The 20,100-nt window shown below is 33.8% G+C and overlaps 1 protein-coding gene and 1 long non-coding RNA gene across 2 annotated transcripts; both read left to right on the top strand.

Moving 5' to 3' along the window:
• Positions 1–1,943: 1,943 nt before the first annotated feature.
• On the top strand, positions 1,944–9,190 carry LOC132750153 (uncharacterized). The gene is made up of 4 exons (XR_009628506.1): positions 1,944–2,016; positions 7,898–7,993; positions 8,477–8,653; positions 9,166–9,190. It is a non-coding gene; the product is annotated as an uncharacterized LOC132750153 (long non-coding RNA).
• Positions 9,191–9,204: 14 nt separating this feature from the next.
• LOC132750154 (carbohydrate sulfotransferase 1-like) lies at positions 9,205–17,750 on the top strand. Its single transcript, XM_060740100.1, has 3 exons — positions 9,205–9,219; positions 11,694–11,809; positions 16,847–17,750. The coding sequence occupies exons 2-3, from the start codon at positions 11,773–11,775 to the stop codon at positions 17,524–17,526; spliced, it is 717 nt and encodes a 238-aa protein (XP_060596083.1). The 5' UTR covers positions 9,205–9,219; positions 11,694–11,772; the 3' UTR covers positions 17,527–17,750.
• Positions 17,751–20,100: the final 2,350 nt, after the last annotated feature.

Here is a 20,100-nt window from a genome sequence, read left to right on the forward strand (position 1 = left end):
GAACACAGTGGCGCTGAGAGTTTGGTTTGGTGCGCCGTTGGCCGGTTTAGACTATCCAGCGGTGCTTGTGCTGCTGACCGTTCCGTGGCGGTGCCCCTCTGTGTTCCTAAGATGTATGTCTTTGTTGTTTCATACTGTTTTGGTGGCACTTTTATTTGTGTTCTTGTTGTTTTCTCGTCTGCGATTGGTGTTTACCCTTTAGCCCCTGGTTTTTTATTTTTTTTTGCCCATCCCTTCCTCGGGCATTGAGTCCCCTTCCCCTGTGCCCCTTGCTTTGTGGGTCTGTCTGTCGATCGATCAATTATTTGTTTTATTTAATTTTCCTTGTCGGTTACTATTATTTTTTTAAGTATCATTTATATGATTACCCTGTCCGTGCTCTGCCTTGCGTCCTGTCCTTATTTTGTTTAGGGTCCTCCAGGGCTACATGCTGCTGGTTCTTGCTGCGGGGTCGTTCGTTTCCTTGTTGATCTTGAAATTTACATTAGTTTAGGGAAGGCACACTGTGTGTGTAGTGTGTAGCGTTATTTTTTTTTTTTGAGAAGAGAATATGATTGTTATGAAGGGAGTTTTGTTGAATTGGTTGGATTTTATTGTGGTGATCTTAATTAATCAAGGCTCATTAGTTGTACTTAGTTGTTTATGTTGGTGCATCATATTTGGTTGTTGAGTTTTATCTTATATATCTGGTTTATATTGGTTGAGTTGTATTGAGTGATTATGTCTTGTCAAGAGATATTTAATTGTAAATATTGTGTCTTTTAGTTTAAGTTGTTTTCTGAGGCTGATTAGATTTTGTGAAGTTAATATTGTTGATGGAATGCTTGTGGTTTATACTATATCTTAGAGTGTAAAATAATTCATTTTGTGTTCTTTATTTTGTGGCGATTTTATTGTTTGATCAAAAATTGTTTAGAGCTTGGGCTTCACGGGTGACTAGTATTGTTTCGAATTAAAGACGTGTACGAGAGAAGATATTAAGTGGTTGATAAATGACGTGTGTTTGTTTTGGGTTTAAATAATGATCAGAGTTAATGGCCGTGAAGTACGCGAGGTAACGGGCTAGCGATGTTGCGGGCTGGCAGCGTGAGCTGGGCGGGCTAGCAGTCTATCGGGCTAACAGTGTGATCTGAGCGGGCTAGCAGTCTAGCGGAATAACAGTGTGAACTGGGCGGGCTAGCAGTCTAGCGGGCTAACAGTGTGAACTGGGCGGGCTAGCAGTCTAGCGGGTTAAAAATGTGAACTGGGCGTGCTGGCGTGCCAGCTGGCTAAACTCTAAAACTTAACTGATTCAACATGAAAACGATATGATACATATCCTAGCAGTGTGAAGTGGGCGGGCTAACAGTGTAGCGGCTAGCAGTGTAAACTGAGCGGGCTGGCGGGCCAGCGGGCTAAACTTTCATACTTATGATACATATCATAGCAGTGTGAAGTAGGCGGGCTAACAGTATAGCGACTAGCAGTGTAAACTGAGCTAACTTTCATACTTAATTGAATCAACATTAAAACGTTATGAATTATTTTAGTGATTTTGTCTTGTCAGTTAATGCTTTGTTTTTGAACATATTTGTAAATATTGCGTGTTTTAGTTTAAGTTGTTTTCTGATGCTGATTAGATTTTGTGAAGTTAATATTGTTTAGGGCTGTAACAATACAGTAAAAAGCATATTGCAATAAATTTGCTCAATAATTAGAACAGTATGACTTATGTGACAATAAAATTTGGGGATTTTGTAAATTATTACTGAATGCAGACCGGACTTTAATAGCGCTACTTAAAGATACCCCATGTCTTGAATTCAACATTTTTCAATGAAGGTTAACGCTTTTTTCTGTTTTTTTTTTTTTTTTTTTTGTTTTTTTTTTTTTTTTGTTCTTTTTTTTAAAATATTTTTTTATTTTTATTTTTTTATTTAGTGTTTTTTGTTTTTTTTAAAAAAAAATCATTGCATCTAAATTTTATTTTACATTCAGGTATCATATGCTTACACTTGCAGTACGTACATTTATCAGGTATGTAATTTCTTCGAACCATACTGTTCTCTTTTAGAAATCTACGAACTTGCAAAGTTTTCCTCATACTTCTTTATAGGAATTCTACTGAGGCGCAAAAGCCTAAAACCAGATTAATATATGCACCTGCTAATACATTATTATTTTTTATTAAAATAGATCGGCGTAGAAAAAAGGTTATACAACCGATAATAAAGAAAGTTACTGAACATCGTACTTTTGTACTATTCTTAGCCGTGTTTGAGTAATAATCAGTCATTAGACTAACAACGGAATTAAGAAAATTTGAGCCGCGTCATGACTTAACCAACATAGTGGGTTTGCGACCAGCATGGATCCAGACCAGCCTGCGCATCCACACAGTCTGATCAGGTATGAAGGGCGATCGTTGCCAAAATTCCAGACTTGTTATGTGTTCCTTTTGAAAACTACTTTTGAAAATGCAAACATATACTCTATGTCTAGCATTTTTTATTGCATTCGTGCACAGCAAATGATATGCCTCTTAATCCAATCTTTTAATTGAAGGCAACCGCTTTTAAATAACAAGTTTACATGTAAATCTTAACAACTGACCTAACATGGAGAACAACAACACATTTACAAGTTCGTATCTACCATTGCATATAATACATAAGCATGTTTACACACTTGTAGATATATATCTGTACCTGAAAAACACAAATGAAATGTAAAACTTGAATGCAGAAATATATATTAATAAACCGTGTTCCAGTCGTAGAACTACAACAGTACGTTTACACAGTTACATGTTTAAAATGACAAAAGTAGATTCACAAAGTTAAACGATTCTAAGTCATGCATGACGCCCCGCCTCTCTCTGAGTATTTACGATCTTCTATCACGGAAATGTACGGAACAGGTATAATACCCGTCGCCTCTCTCCTATTTCTCAATAAAAGTGAAGAAAACACGGCGTCCATTCTAACTTTTTTTTTATTTCTAAAAAAGTCCAATATTATTGGTATCAAATGAAAGATTACTCCATAAGCTTTCTATTAGTGCCTCGGAAATAAAAATGAATTAAAATAGATGTATTGAATTTTTAGGTTTTTTTACTCTGAAAATAACACTCTCGAAATTGGTAAGAAAAACACAACGGCGTTTTCTCCAAACTTTTTTTTAAGTTCGTAATATATTTTGATAATTTTGGATTGAAATAAAAGTGTGCTTCATACGATTTATGATATATAATATATAATGCCTAAAAATTAAAAATGAATTAAATCAAACTGAATTAACTTTTCGTTAAAAAGTTTATTCACTATGTTACTTTCTGTAAAATAGAGAAAATAAGAATCCCTAAAAGAACGCTCAAAAAACGACAAAATTTGAGAATGTTACAGGCCCGGTTTGATTGAGCCTGCTCATGGACGGTAATGGAAAGAGCAAGTTATCGTCCACGCCCCCTAGCCACCGGCTTAAGCAAAATTCAACATGAACTGGTACAATTTTGAAACATCCGCAGGTGTGTTAATATGGCGATTATCATGGAACCTTCAATGTTGACACGTAAGTGCCATACCATGAAAAACGGCATATGATCCCCAAGTAAAAAAAAACACACTCTGAAATTCAGTAAGAAAAACATGGCGCCCCTACTTACTTTTTTTATTTCTCTGGTCAATTTTGATAATAAACAAGATCATCAAGGAAAGGCGGCGTTGATGATTTTAGACTCAAGTAAAAGAATCCTTTATGAACTTTCTAGTGATGCCTTAAAAATGAAAATTAATTATGTAGAAGTATTAAAAAAAATTGTTTCGAATTTATCGTTGTTTATTCTTTTTCTCTTAAATCCACACTCATATATTCGGAAAAAAATAACGTCGCTTCCTTTAGATACTTTATTCTAAAAGGAAATTGAATATTGAATGAAATTTAAGACCATAAGCTTTGAACAAGTATATTAAAAATCTGGAAACAAAGTGATCCCTCGGAAGCATTAATCACAACAAAATTACATAAGAATTGCAGATTCGGTTTAATTGAGTCTGCACATGAGGGATAATGAGAACAAGTGCAACATCCCTCACGCCCCCTAGCACTGGCTTGAACGGTACTCAATTCTCAACACTTAATAGCGCTGGCATCAATGATCCCGAAGGACCAGAAAAACACTGAAGTGAAGTACGGGGCAACTTTTTACAGCTGCCACACGGCACTTGACACCTGCTGTTATGAAGTATTAAAATCTGGAAACAAAGTGATCCCTCGGAAGCATTAATCACTACAAAATTACATAAGAATTGCAGACTCGGTTTGATTGAGTCTGTACATGAGGGATAATGAACAAGTGCAAAAAGTTTTTATAAATTCATACTAGATTCAAGATTCAAGATTCAAGATTTTATTTCAAAAGGCATAAACATTTTACAATGTCCGTCGCCATAAACAGAATGACGGTTACAAATAGTATATGAGAAAAGTATGTAACTGTATACAAATAATTTTTACATTAACATTTTTATATTTAAAGAACACATAATTATACATTGTATTTCAATATATGTTTGTAAATAAAAGTGTGCTATATATACCAATATCATTATTTGAAAAACAATCAACCCATTCGTTCTATTCACGTAATGCATTTGCAAAGTAGATATATTTTGATAATCTAGTTAACAGTCCATGCTTAGAATTTTTTCATTAAAGATATAAATTTATTTAAAGTAGGCCAAGAGCAATAATATTTCGATAAATGTTCTTTTCTTAATTCCCTACAAAATGGACAAACTAGTAAAAAGTGATATTCTGTTTCAATTTCATTCATGTTACATTTAAACAAATTTTCTGATCTCTGTCAATATTCCTAAATCTACCTTCTTCTATCATAAGTCTATGTGCGAAGCATCTAAATCGTGACAAAGCAATTCTAAAACTTTGGATTTTTTTACTAAAGAAAGGTATTTTTTGGAATTAAAACTCTCTTTTATAATCTTATATCTAAAGTCTCTAATTTTGATGAATTACTAATTTCCGATAACCATTGTTGATTATATTGATCATATTTACGTTGAATGATGGTTTTTACATCAATAACATTGGGATTATCAAAAGTATTAGTAAATCCTAAATTCTGAATCAATCGACCATTTATTAACATATTGATTATTTCTATCTTTCATCATTAAACAATTTATACATAAGAGAATCAGGCTGTTTAACTATTCTATACCAGTATTTAACAACACGTATTTTGCGTAATATTAACAAAGGTACCCCCTTCCAAATTCACCATATACGCGGCATTTGCTGTTTGCTGTCTAACACCCCAGAAGTTGCTTCAAAAACTTTTTTTGAACATGTTTATGTCTGGTGCATTATGCAAACCCCATACTTCAGAACCATAATTGAGAATAGGCATAATCATGTAGTCAAATAATTTTAACTTTTCCGAATAACTTCCAGAGACACGTTTATCAAAAAAAGTGAATTAAGTGGGTAAAGGGCCCTTTAAGGCTTGTTCTGACAAAGATTTTTTTGTGCTTGAAACAAGCTACCGTTTGACGAAATAGATACACCTAGATAAGTAAATTTATTAACACATTTCAAAATTTGATCATTATACATAATACATCATTTTCTTGTCTAGTACCTTTTTTACATATCATAACAACTGATTTTTCTGAATTAACAAGTGATTCCCCATTCATGACAATACATATATAGTTTATCTAGTAACAATTGTAAACCACTTTTCGTATATGAAAACAAACTGTATCATCGGCGAAACAATAAACAGAAATAATTTCATCTCTTCTAAACGTAAAATCTTCAACATTATCGTCATATACAAATATTCATACATATCATTGATAAAAAAGATAAACAACAAAGGAGATAATGGTTCGCCTTGTTTAACACCATTATTACAGTCAAAATAATCAGTTACAGACCCATTAACTCTAACACATGCTTTAACATTTTCATACATAACTTTCAACATTTTGACAATTTTAGAGGAAGCTCCATAATTCAATAATTTTAACGAAATACCATTTCTATATACAACATCAAATGCTTTACGAAAATCAATAAAAGCACAATATAATTTCTTTTTCTCACTATTAATAACTTTATTTATTATAGAATTTAAAACAAAAAACAATCTATGGTGCTTTTGCCGTTACGAAATCCGATAACAAATTGTTAGTTTCGGCCCACCTGCGCAAACGTGTATCTAACATTGAAGAAAATATTTTAGAAAAAACACTGGTTAGGGTAATACCTCTATAGTTATTTACATCATCAACATTACCTTTTTTTGGGATTACTGAAAATACCTTATTAAAGATTGTACATATGTGCTACGGATAAGCATTTTCTTGATTTCGGAAAGGAAATCTCGGTGGCCGCATTAAAATCCTATTTTTGCAAATACTTGCATAGGTTTTGTTGAAAATGAAATGTGTGCCAATACATTTTTCAATGATACCAATAAGAATATTGGATGGTTTTTACATTATCAATAAAATTACTCCCTTGAAGTTGGTCATTGTTTCCCCTAAAAACTTCCAAATCGCCGATGTTTCTCAGGAGTATATGATAAACAAGATCAACAAGGAAAGGCGGCGCTCAATGAACGCAACCCTACATGACCCAGCATCAAGAACAAGTGGCAAGAAGCCCAGGCGGACCCCAAAACAAAACACAGGACAGGGCACTAGGCATAGCACGGACAGGCTAATCACTAAAATGATAAATGATTTGTAACTGATAAGAACACGATGTTAAATAATAAGGTAATACACAAGTTATCTTCATCATAAATGGTAAAATCAGCAATTTTCAAGTGATGTTGCTAGTGACAAAACTTTTGTAAGAAATGTTATGAAAAATGCCGTATGTTGTCCTTCAGTTTTATTAAAAAATATGGAAGAGGCGCCGTTTTATACCTGTCCGCAATAGAAGTTCGTAAATACTCCGAGAGGGGCGGGGCGTTATGCTTGACTTAAAATCGTTTAACTTTGTGAATCTACTTTTGTCATTTTAAACATATTACTGTGTTAACGTACTCTTGTAGTTCTATAACTGGTAACACGTTTTCTTAAACTCTATTTTCCGTATTCGAGTTTTACATTTCATTTGTATATTACAGATCTATAAGTGTACAAACATGCGTATGTATTGCATGCAATGGAAGATACGAACTTGTAAATTTGTTGTCGTTTTAGATGTTAGGTCAGTTGTTACGATATATATGTAAACTTGTTATATAAAGGCGGTAACCTTCAATTAAAAGATTGAATTAAGAGGCATACAATAAAAATGGTAGGCATACAAGTTCGCATTTTCAAAAGTCATTTTAAAAAGGAACACTTTACATGTCTGGAATTTTGGCAACGAACGCCCTCCATAATCAGGATCCATGCTGTTCGCTTACCAACTCTATTACAAGTGGAGAAACTGACAGCGAACAGTATGGATCCTGATCAGACTGCACGGATGCGCAGGCTGGTCTGAATCCATGCTGGTCGCATACCCACTATGTTGGTTTTGTCGTGACGCGGCTCATTTGGAGTTTTTCATGGTAATCCGTATGTAAAAACAAGCTTTTACAGTAATGTTTCACCTTCGAATACAGGTTGGACAGATATTGTACCGTTAAGCTATGGCTAAATTAGTTGTTAGATTAGAAAACCCACGTTTGCCGAGTGTCTGATAACATCTTTTTAGGGTCACTTTTTTCACAAAAAGAATGAAAAACGTAGTGAGCGAATGATCTGAAATAGACTTAATCTGGAATTATATCATTATTTCCTGAAATACAAACATAATAATAATAATATAATAATAATATATAAAAAATATTGAGCTGACATGTTCTGATAAATGCGTATACTTAAATATAAAGGTACAGATTTCACCAAAGACTTTAAAGACAATGAGCACCAAAAAGATTTCACCAAAGATTTTAAAGACGTTGAGCTCCAAAAGCCGGTTCTCAAATGTAAGTGTATTTTTCTCACTAGTCATCACAGACAGACGCATTAAATAAACTTTTAACAGTCGCAGCGATCTACTCATATACTTGATATTTAGTAACAAACCGACTTTTTATTTTAATATCTCCAAAAATGTTGAAAAGGAAATGTTTTATTGAAATATTCAAAAGTGATATTCATGAAATAATGTTAAATATTATTCTAAACTTACGTATTTATTTATAATTGAAATAGCTAACATGCCCTCTGCTCAAAATCGGATGGATTTTATATTATTTATTTAGGATGGGAAGGGGGAGGGGGCGAAGATACAAAGCTATGGGAAAATTGATTTATTACTAAGGTAAAAGTTATAACAAAATTGACTGGAATGTGATTGAATTATCTAACTTTATTCTATTCCCTGTTTAAACACCCCATGTGCTTTTTAATCTAAAACTTCAAAAACAGACTTTTCATCGTGTCTTTTGGTTGATGCTTCTTTCCAGCACAAGGCTATGACGTACTTTTAAACAGTTACATGAGAGCCGGAAGTTCTTTAACTGGTATGGTTTTCGGATATAGATCAGATTCGTTTTATGTATACGAACCCTTGTGGAAAATCTCACAGTGGACTTATTGGCATGGTAATAGCACGTATGTAAAGCTGATCGTCTAGAATGCAGGTATGTGGCAGGTTATATGCTCAAGCCGTCTCGTGAACATTATTTTATATGGATTTAACTCACTACATACAATGTTGGAGTCGCCAGTAGAAATCATGATCCGAAAGTAGAAACGCTCGTTTTCTTCGATTTTTTAACATTTTTTATTCCATTATCGTACATAAGTCGGTGTGAGAAGATTAATTAGATAGTGCATTTTGGCGGGTGAAAAGGCAAGTTTATAGCATTTTGATTTAAATGATTCAAGCGTCTTGTCCGGTATATACCGGATTACCAGTGCATTTTGGCGGGTGAAAAGGCAAGTATTTAAATCATTCAAGCGTCTTGTCCGGTATATACCGTAATACCATATATTTAGTGTGATAGTCTCACTCATGTAATATATTCTTACGAAAATATCTGTCAGTGACACATCATATGCTTCTTTATAAATTATGATTTTTGTGTAAAAAATTTGCAGAGTGTTTTGTTTCAAAAATTTTGTCTGTCTTTTGTATATTTTTTTCTATCAGACATGTGGAGCCAGGGACAGAAAATATCAAGACCAAGGCATCTGCTGACAAAAAGTAAATATTTTTATGTTTATGCATGTTAATGCAAAAAAGCAAAAGTTGTCCTTTAATCAGCTAAATTAATACCATGTATTTAACCAGCTTTGAATTTGGATGGACCATTTGAAATATCGGGTATTTCAAGTTAAAAATAGAAAATTTGAGCTAACTTCCGGTGTCAAAAGGAAACATGACCTTGATATGTAAAGAGCTCAAACCTACCTGATTTTTTCTTACATAATGAGAAAGAGGCCTTAGTCTCTTAATTTTAGGAAGAAATATGTCTAAAATTAATGATTTGGGAAGTAAAAAAAATGCTCAGCCTGGTGTCAGTTTAGAAGTTTAGGAAAATTGCTTGGTTAAAGGATTTTATTGTGAAACAGGGTCATTTGTAGATATCTGTTTTAATAATTTAAACAATCACTGCTCAAAATCACCGGGTCGAGCAGCAGAAACCTTGAACATAAGACCACCTTTTCTGATTTGAGCCGCGTCACGACAAAACCAAACAAAAGTGCGTTTGCGTCCAGCCATGGATCCAGACCAGCCTGCGCATGCCGCGCAGTCTGATAAGGATCCATGCTGTTCAATTACCTAACCATATTACAAGTAGAGAAACTGATAGCGAACAGCATGGATCCTGATCAGACTGCGCTGATGCGCAGGCTGGTCTGGATCCATGCTGGTCGCAAACCCACTATGTTGGTTTTGACATGGCGCGGCTCATTTGTTTTTTTAATGTCTATTTAAATCAATACGTCTCCTGATTTTTTATTTTACTTTGTGCAACATTATACTTATAATGTTTATTTGCTCCATACTCTTTGTATTTCGTATATTAGCTTTCTTATACGTAAATTCTGTGGCAAATGTGCTGCTCAGAGACGTGTATATCCTTCAAGATCAGAAAACAAAAATCAAAATGAAGTTGTTGGAAAATGCAAGCGAATGTCTTTGGCGTTTGACGTGCGCCGCGAATCAAATCGTCACCATGGTAGTAATGGTTTCATTTTGTCGTTTGTTGATATTTTTCTATGTAAACTTGTGAAAAATTTGTCCATTATATGGGTTTATCACATATCAAAATATCAAATTCGTACTTTTTTATTTGGCTTTTAAACAATCTTGTCGAAGAATATTAGGACAACCCACATACATGTCAGATTATAGAAACAGTTACCTCTCACACGATCCAATCACCTCTTTAAGCTTTATTCTATCGTCAACACTTATTAAAAATCCACGTAATTAAGGATGTAACAACACTAACGTGAAATTTAATATATGTATATAACTATTCTTCTAAAGCAATTTTCAAGCATCCAAGAATATGTTAAATATGTATTGCAAATGTTTCAGCTTATTGTGTGTAATAATTGAAATATATCCGAAAAACTTGGCTAAGGCTTTATGGAAAATAAACTTTTAATTACCATCCTTAACTTACATAAAATGTAAATTCGGTAATATATTTACAAATAAAGCTTTTTGGAACTTTCATTATTGATAAATCTTCATTTGAGCATCATTTTTATGATATAAATCCATAAACAATTTGAGTTACAGGATTGAAGTTAGTGATTCTAAAGTATAATTCAAGAGTATTGTTACGACATTGTATACTACGAAATAGTTAAAAGGCATTCAAAAAGTGTAAGTCGGTTGATTGTAATTTGATTTAAATACACGTTTTAATACAAACCAATAATGTTCATAAAAACTAGAAGAATCGTTTATTTTGCCGATTCGTTTCTCTATATACTTGAAGTATGTTAAGGCCTAAATGTATCTATTCGTTTTTTTGTAAAACATTTGTAATTTTGACAACAATTCGTTTAGACAAAAAACTTGAAGCATTTTGATAAAAAGGACTAAGAATGACAATACATGACCTTGTCTTTCTGAATAAAATGAACTGATTTGTGTTAAAACATCTAATCAAAAGCGAACAAAAATCGACCGTCTTACATCTAATAATCGCACTAAATAGAGGCCCTTTATTGATTCCGTAGTTATTAGAGCTGTCATCGATAGAGACAATATCGATCTATCGTTGATATTTTTTGCCTATCAATAATCGATACACATTAAAAAATCTATACTTTTGACTAATTAATTAATTGTCTAGAAATTATAAAAATTCACCCAAAACATATACAGAAGCAGTTATTTATGTCTAATGTTATGCTTTTGTCATATCGTGGAAATATATCATAGCAATGGTGAAAAAAAATATTGTCTGAAAAAAAAATTTGCAGTGGACAATAGACTGTACAAAACATGTTTTAAACTGAAATCATTTAAACAGGTATGAAAGTGAACGACAGAGAAGTAATTACAGGTTATTATCGATATATCGATATATCGTTGATATGCTTTGCACTGAATCAATGACAGCCCTAGTAGTTATCATTATTTTGAAATCTTGATAAATCGCATTCTGAAAGTTAATTACCGTGAACTATTGATAAACAGAGTTCTTGTTTCAGGCGACCTCCTGGTTCTCTGGTGATAGCTAAAAATATCTTACACAATACATACGATTGTCAGTTCCAGGACTATGAACGCATGGTTTTTGAACCTTTAGTTACAGCCAAATTTGGAGGTAAGTTGTCATGACAAACATAAAACATAGAAAAAGGGTACAAGTTCGGAAAAGGGATTTTAGTGAGATTATGAGATAAAAGACGACTGATTTTGGTTCGAATTAATCAGATCAATTCTTTTTATTCACAAAGACTAGACCATTTTTCGTCATTGTTGTCACTTTACTCAAAATGCTTCAAGTTTCTAGTCAATGCGGAGTGGTTTTTTTGTTTGTTTTTTTATTTAAAAGACAAATGCTTTTCAAAAGAGGAAAAGTAACCTTTTCGCGACTACACGCCTGGTAAACAAAAGAGCTACATCTTTCTGAGGTATACGGTAAAATCGATCTATCGCTACTTCCAGGCTAGTGCATATCGCTAAAATCGGTTGTCAAGTGTTGGACATCATGTTTTTATATATTTTATAAAGTCTACACCAAATATCGAAATTCTGAGAATGCTATGCCATGCAGCTTTGATTAAGATTTGCAGAAAACGTAAAGTTGTTAAAATTGTGTTTGAAAAGTAGTTGTGGTTAGCGAATTTATCGTTGAAATTGACCGTTTCATCACTATGAGGTTGAAGACTTTATGGCTTATAAAACTCATTTTGGTCGTCGGAACACCAAAATAAGAACGGGAGTCGAAATGAAACAAATTTAATTAACGAAATGTAGATATTTCTTTTTTCATGAAATTTATTTAATGTAGCTTGAACTGTGTGTCAGCGTGCGAAGTTGTTGCAACTAACTAGAACTTCCAGGATGTATTCTTGATCTTTTGATTAACTAATCTGAGCTGCATCACGACAAAACCACATAATGCGTTTGCGACCAGCATCCGCGCAGTTTGATCAGGATCCATGCTGTTTGCTATCAGTTTCTCTACTTGTAATAGGGTTTGTAAGCGAACAGCATGGATCCTGATCAGACTGCGCGGATGCGCAGGCTGGTCTGGATCCATGCTGATCGCAAACCCATTATGTTGGTTTTGTCGTGACACGGCTCATATGTAAACAGGATCTCCTGTGTTGCCGTTTGAAGACCCCAATATCAGTGCATATTAAACGTACCACTCCTCCTCATGCTTACGCTTCAAATGCAGTTAAATGACACGTAAATTCTTATTTGACCAATCAGTTGTAAAAGTCGTCTAAACATAGACAAACGGTAACACGAGTTTAGAAAGGTCAATAACAGGTGCACGACTGAAAACAAGACAATAGTCCTGTTTTGTCTTAAGTTACAACGTTTTGATTCCATGCAGGATAAGACAAATATTCTGTTTGTTTAAAAGGTCAAATAAACATGGACAGATTTAAGAAATCTTACACCTTATCTATACTTATAAAGGAATCAAGTTTGTTCTATGTCGTTATAAATATGGACCTGCTATGTTCTTCAAAAACTTCATGTTTTATTTTCGCATTGAATATACATGTATACAAAAGAAGGATGCGGCCTCGGCGATCGTTGTCATGCGACTATGTACGTTGTCTTGTAGGTCCTGACTTCTACAATTGAGCCGCGTCATGACAGAACCAACATAGTGGGTTTGCGACCAGCATGGATCCAGACCAGCCTGCGGATCGGCGCAGTCTGATCAGGATCCATGCTGTTCGCTATCAGTTTCTCTACTTGTAATAGGGTTTGTAAGCGAACAGCATGGATCCTGATTAGACTGCGCGGATGCGCAGGCTGGTCTGGATTCATGCTGGTCGCAAACGCACTATGTTGGTTTTGTCGTGACGCGGCTCAATTTTGTTCGCATTGAGGAGTGACATGACATTATACTTTACGCATGCAATTATGCAACTCCAATGACATACTTACGCCTCATAGTGACAGAATATTTAGATTAACAATGAATAAACTGCGTGAGAACAAATCAAATTGCAAAAATGCTGTTTTAAGGCAGTTTTTGAAACAATCCAGGACAGATATACATGTATTGAAATTTCTGTGTGAACATATAACGTTTGACTGTCGTGCATGTATTGACGTTCAAAGACAAAACAATATCAAACTTCACATTAATGCCATAACCTTCTTATTCCTAACCATGTTCTAAGCGAACTCCTTCACGAAATTCTTAGCGCTGGGTATACCAACGTTAACTTTGTTTTGTCATACATATACGAGTAGACAACTCATTTTACAACATGCGTATGCTGTCTTATGAAATAGCGACAGTGCATTGTAGGAGCACATTTGTCTCGCAGCACATTTGTCTTACGTAAGACCAATGCGGTCGCATTTGTCCCACATGAGACAAATGGGACCTCAAATGTCTACCCCAAAAAACCCATTTGTGTGACAAATGTGCTCCGATCAAGTTTTTTAAGGGACAAGAAAGCACATTTGTCTAATGTGTTTTTAAGGGACAAGAAAGCACATTTGTCTCATGTCATTTTTTATGAATTATTTGTCACATTATTCCCACGGCAGAAATTCTTTTTTAGAATCGAGGTTCGCCGTTTTACGTCATGTCAAGTGTAATCATCAATAGGTTTGCTTATGCTTTCTTTATGAAAACCTAAAAACAACTATTAATCATAATATCTCTAATTCAAGTAATTGATTGGCTTAACCTGAAAGCGTACACTGAAACAAACTAAATCCCGTTCACGATGGTACAATCATATTTATGGTGACAGCGCGGTGGCACGATGTAACGTTGATGAAAACGCGATGGTGCGATGGTGAAAACATACTGGTACGAACGCGAAACAACGACTGTACGATGGTGAAACAACGATTGTACGATGGTGAAACAACGAGGGTTCGATGATAAAAATGTGTACTTGGTAAAAGACGTTTTACGATGGCGAAAATCGAGGGACGATATATGAAATGCGATGGCTTATGATGAAACGCGAATTTTTTTCTATGGTATCCATTCGTGATTTCCCCATGTGTTCGTGTTTAATCTCGTCCCATTCAATTTCCCCTTTGAAAACTATTGTGCTAGCTGTTCAGGGAGTAAAAAATTTATTTTGGGCCCAAAAAGGGAAAACCGTATGGGTTTTTTGATTAAAAAATTGTGACTCGTTCGAAATCTCGCGAATCTCGCGTCTCGTTTTCGATTCATTGTGACGGGGAAAACAAGAAGTTGTTTCCCAGATAATACCGAAATAGTATTCCCTTTTTAGTCTACATAGATCATTTTAAAGGGCCCCATTATGCCTGTTTTTTTGAGTTTGTCTGTTGAATGATTTAGAATTTTGTATTGAAGTCAAAGTAGTACATTGTTTACATTTTGCTACTTTTATGACGCATTATTTCACATTTATCGCGAATTTCTTTAGATTACAAGCATCTAACTTCCTCAGAAATCATTATTTAAATATCAATCAATTCATACTTGCTCTATCTAAAGAAGAAAAATTTTATTCATTTTTTTAAAAATCTCGTGGTACGGGATACTTCGACATTGAGAGATCTCGTGTTACAATATCGTGCCTCGCTTCGTGTCTCATCGGAATGTCGCGTCTCGCACAATTCTGAGTGGTCCGATATTCCATAATTATGGCATTACCCGGATTATTTTTAGGAACTCGTACATGTTGTAAGTGCTTTTTCAATAGCGGGTCTGAAAGCCGCAATTCTTGGAAAATGACGATTTTTTACATACATATATTTCTTTCATGATGAAAACAAATTACGTGTGTAATGGTCTTCTTATTTTTTTCCATAGATCATTTAAGGGCCTCGCGCTAATTGATTTAAAAACAACCACTTGTCCCTAACCGCTGTAGGTTCGACATATTCACGGGGCATCGAACTATTCATCGAACTTTGCGAGGATCCCGGTCAGTGTCCCCCAAATGCGGAATACATTTTCGCATGCGCACGTACATAGCTATCGCGTGCGCACGTAATAGTATCGCGTGGCCACGTAAAAGCTATCGTGTACGCGCGTAATAAATAAGAAAATTGTATGCCACCTTTATGCCACCGTAGATACTACCTTGTTTTTTGCTAAGAATATTTCTAGTGCCATAAATCATTTATAAAACTTTAAGCATTGAAAATAAACGCATCACAATTGATAACGATAACAATAGACTTGCTGCATATGTGTTTAGGTTCTGGATGCCTGCACTTGTAGAAATTTTCATTGTGACATGCAGAACAGGGATATTCTTTAATTTAAATATATGACTCCTATGCAGAGGCAGGAAGTTTTTTTGACTGACCGGAAGTGACCTAAAAACGGTTTTATAAATACAGAAAACACAGAACAATGGCTGGTTGCCGGTAAACGGACAGGCATAATTATTACCTTTTAAGAATTTTATGGAAAAATGTGAGACAAAATGTGCTTCGAGTGTCCTTTCTTTTGTGTGTCGAACACATCTGTCTCATTTCAATTTGTCGCAAATATGAATGTTTACGAACACATCGTTCACACTTCGTGAGACAAATGTGCTCCGAGACAAATGTGCTCCTACAGTGCATTACATATAAACATATAGACATTTGGTAGTATGTCAACATGAGGTTTTAATCAGTCAGGTTATAAGAATTCTTTCTACTTTTGGACTTTGAAATTCGTGACTGAATTAGCTGTTAAATTCGTGTTGTTTTTGTTTGGGTAATACACTTATCTATGGTGGCTGATTTGCGCCATGTTGAATATTTGTTTGGCAGCGAGACAGAGGAAAATATGAAAATACGACAAAATCATCGCCTTGTTAAAATTTCGTGCTTTCGTTTTTCGCTCCGCTCGCTAGGCGTTAAATATCATCACAAAAAGTACGACAAAGTGACATCTTTTCGTACATTTGCCCCGCCTGGAACAAGGCAAAAACAAGATATTCCGACAAAATGACTACTTTCTCTCTCTGACCCTAATATCAAATATATTATTTACAATCGCTTGTTATACACTAATCATTTTAGCTGTTTAACTAACAAGCAGTTTTATATAATGATAATTAATGTAAACATTAAATCACTGAGAAACTTATGCAACGATATTAGTAGTTTTACAAATTAATGTGCTAAAGGTGCTTTAAATCTCAATAAAACTTATTTTATATTTTTCTATTAACAGGTCCAAGCTGGAATACAATGAGAGAGTGTATGAAACACAAGAATAAACATAAGACATGTTTTCAACGACATATGCCAAAAAAGTGTAAAGATTCTACACATAAAGTCACAAAAGTATTACGACTTACAACAGACCTATTGGCGACTGTTCTGCAGTCACGTGACAATCTCAAGGTCATTCATCTCTTCAGAGATCCACGTGCCATTATTAATTCTAGAATTGAGACCGATTGGTACCCTGCAAAAACGGACAAAATGATTATAGAAAACGCTAAATCGTTGTGCAATAAAATGCTTTACGATTTTCGCGAAGGTCAAAAAGTGCAAAAATTATTCCCAGATAGATTCAGATTTCTTTATTACGAAGATTTTAGCGTTGATATTTTAAACAAGTCTAAAATATTATATAACTATTTAGGTATGAATGGAAATGAGGTTTATTACCCAGAAATCATTAAACTTCCGGCTGCTAAGAACGCAGCACCTGTTAAGTCGGAGCGAAAGAAAAATACAGCATATTGGTGGAGAAAAACTTTTAAATGGGAAGTTGTTGAGAAAATGGAGGAAATATGCAAGGATGTGTATAAAGAACTTGGATATAAATCCTTTTCAAATAAACAGGAATATAACGACTTGTCAATACCCAGTGTAGTCATACCAAAAGACTATTTGATCGTTTGATGCAAGAGATTTACTTAAGAAATAATGTTTAAGATAAGCGTGCTATGATAGAATGATGCGCGGTTATTGGTAAGATGCGCAGAATGCCTAGTATCATCTTATTTCCTATAAAACTTTTACAAATAACAACTAAAGCACTCGAATGCATGCGAGAACGCTTGTATAGAATACCAAATACCAAATAAGATATTATATAATCTGAGGACAGCTTCTGTGATGACCGGACGACTTCGGTGGTGACCGGAAGATATTCAACACCACGCACAGTTCTTCATTCTGTTTTTTTCCTTTTAACTGTATAAATTGATTGTTGGTTTCTGAATAGCGTTCCGCTAGAATAGTTTAGTTTAATAATTTTGTATTGCTTTTGTTTTCTTTCTATACAAAAACAGTTACAGTGTCACATGCAAACATAAGACAAATGAATTTGCAGGACTTACATGGATGATGTTCATGCAATTATTCATAAAATACAAAAGGGTCGGACCAATGTTAAAACAACATCTACCTACATTGTTTCAATAATAGTAAAAATGCGTGCTTCAATTCGGTTGTATTTGAAATACAACAGACGGTACATATTAGTATGGAAAGCCATGGCTGTCTGATATTGTTCTTTTTCAATTTATTTAACCATTTGGATAATATATAAGTTCACTTCGACTATATATGACTTGAAAACACCTTCTTATTTAACCGGAATCCATTATATTAATCCACAGTTACAATATATGAAACAATACTGTCAGTGTATGAAACCGAGTTAGCAATATATAAGTTGATTTTCTCAATATATGTTTCCAATTCTTCAATATATGGTACCAAAATATCCATGTATGGAACCAGATATCCTAATATGAAACCGAATTATCAATATATTAATTCATTTTTACAATATATGAAACCAATGTATCAATGTATGGAGCCGAATTTTCAATATATAAGTTGATTATTACAATATATGATGCCAATTATTCATTATATGGAAACAAAGTAGCAATGTATGGAACCAGGTGTCCTTATATGAAACCGATTTATCAATATATTAATTCATTTTTACAATATATGAAACCAGTTTATCAATGTATGTAACCGAAGTAGCAATATATAAGTTGATGATCACATTATATGATACCAGTTCTTCAATATATGATACCAAAGTAGCAATATATTGAACCAAAATGTCATTATATTGACGGGACTTTTTTTAAAGACTGTATTCTATCCTTGCACCGGTATTAGTTTCGCGCCAATATTCCTTGTTGAACTGTCAAAAGACCAGCGTGCTTCACTGATTGCATACTGCACATTTTCTAAATAAGGAATTATTTGAATTTAACGTCACATTCACTTCAAATGGGTTGGCAGGCAAAACTTCTTGTTATATATGTACGAGTTGTATGTCATAATTTAAGCTATTGAGTCGTACTGACCATTAACAAAAACATATTTAAAAAATAAGTTCATCTCGACCTTTACCTTTGTTCAGTAATGGGCATGGCCAGTAGGACACATCAAGGTTAATCTACTCACAAAGTTTAAAAATAATCAGTCAAATAATAATTGATTTCATGAAAAAGTGTATGCATTGTAATAACAGATCCCAGTGACCTTGGCCTTTGAATTGTTGACATGAAAATAGGCTATTTTGGTTCCATATAATGAAAATTGCTATCATGGAATGTAACATCAACACTATACTGCTACTTTGGTTCCATACATTAATAAAATGGTTTCATATATTGTAAAAATGACATAATATATTGATAATTCGGTTTCATATAAGGGCATCTAGTTCAATATATGGCTTCTTTGGTACAATATATTGAAGAACTGGTATCATATAAAGTGATAATCAAGTCATATATTGCTACTTTGGTTCCATACAATGATAAATTGGTTTCATATATTGTAAAAATGATTAATATATTGATAATTCGGTTTCATATCAGGACATCTGGTTCCATACATGGCTATTTGGTACCATATATTGAAGAATTGGTATCATATAATGTAATAACCACCTCATATATTGCTACTTTAGTTCCATACATTGATGAATTGGTTTCATATATTGTAAAAATGAATTAATATATTGATAATTCGGTTTCATATCAGGACATCTGGTTCCATATATGGCTACTTTGGTTCCATATATTGAAGAATTGGTATCATATAATGTAATAACCAACTTATATATTTCTACTTTGGTTTCATAAATTGATACATTGGTTTCATATATTGAAAAATGAATTAATATATTGATAATTCGGTTTCATATAGGGACATCTGGTTCCATACATGGCTATTTTGGTACCATATATTGAAGAATTGGAATCATATATTGAGTAAATCAACTTATATATTGCTAACTCGGTTTCATACACTGACAGTATGGTTTCATATATTGTAACAAATTACTGTGGATTAATATAATGTATTCCGGTTAAATAAGAAGGTGTTTTCAATTCATATATAGTCGAAGTGAACTCATATATTATCCAAATGGTTACATAAATTGAAAAAGAACAATATCAGACAGCCATGACTTTCCATATATTAGCATTCAATATG

Source organism: Ruditapes philippinarum, unplaced genomic scaffold, assembly GCF_026571515.1.
Source record: "Ruditapes philippinarum isolate M1 unplaced genomic scaffold, ASM2657151v2 ctg4130_1_1_1_1, whole genome shotgun sequence".
NCBI lineage: Eukaryota > Metazoa > Mollusca > Bivalvia > Venerida > Veneridae > Ruditapes > Ruditapes philippinarum.

Excerpts from the sequence above, each read along its gene's own strand:
- LOC132750154 (XM_060740100.1), top strand. The coding sequence starts at position 11,773 with ATGGTTTTTGAACCTTTAGTTACAGCCAAATTTGGAG. Across the intron at positions 11,810-16,846 it reads AGTTACAGCCAAATTTGGAG|GTCCAAGCTGGAATACAATG; the intron begins GTAAGTTGTCAT and ends TTCTATTAACAG.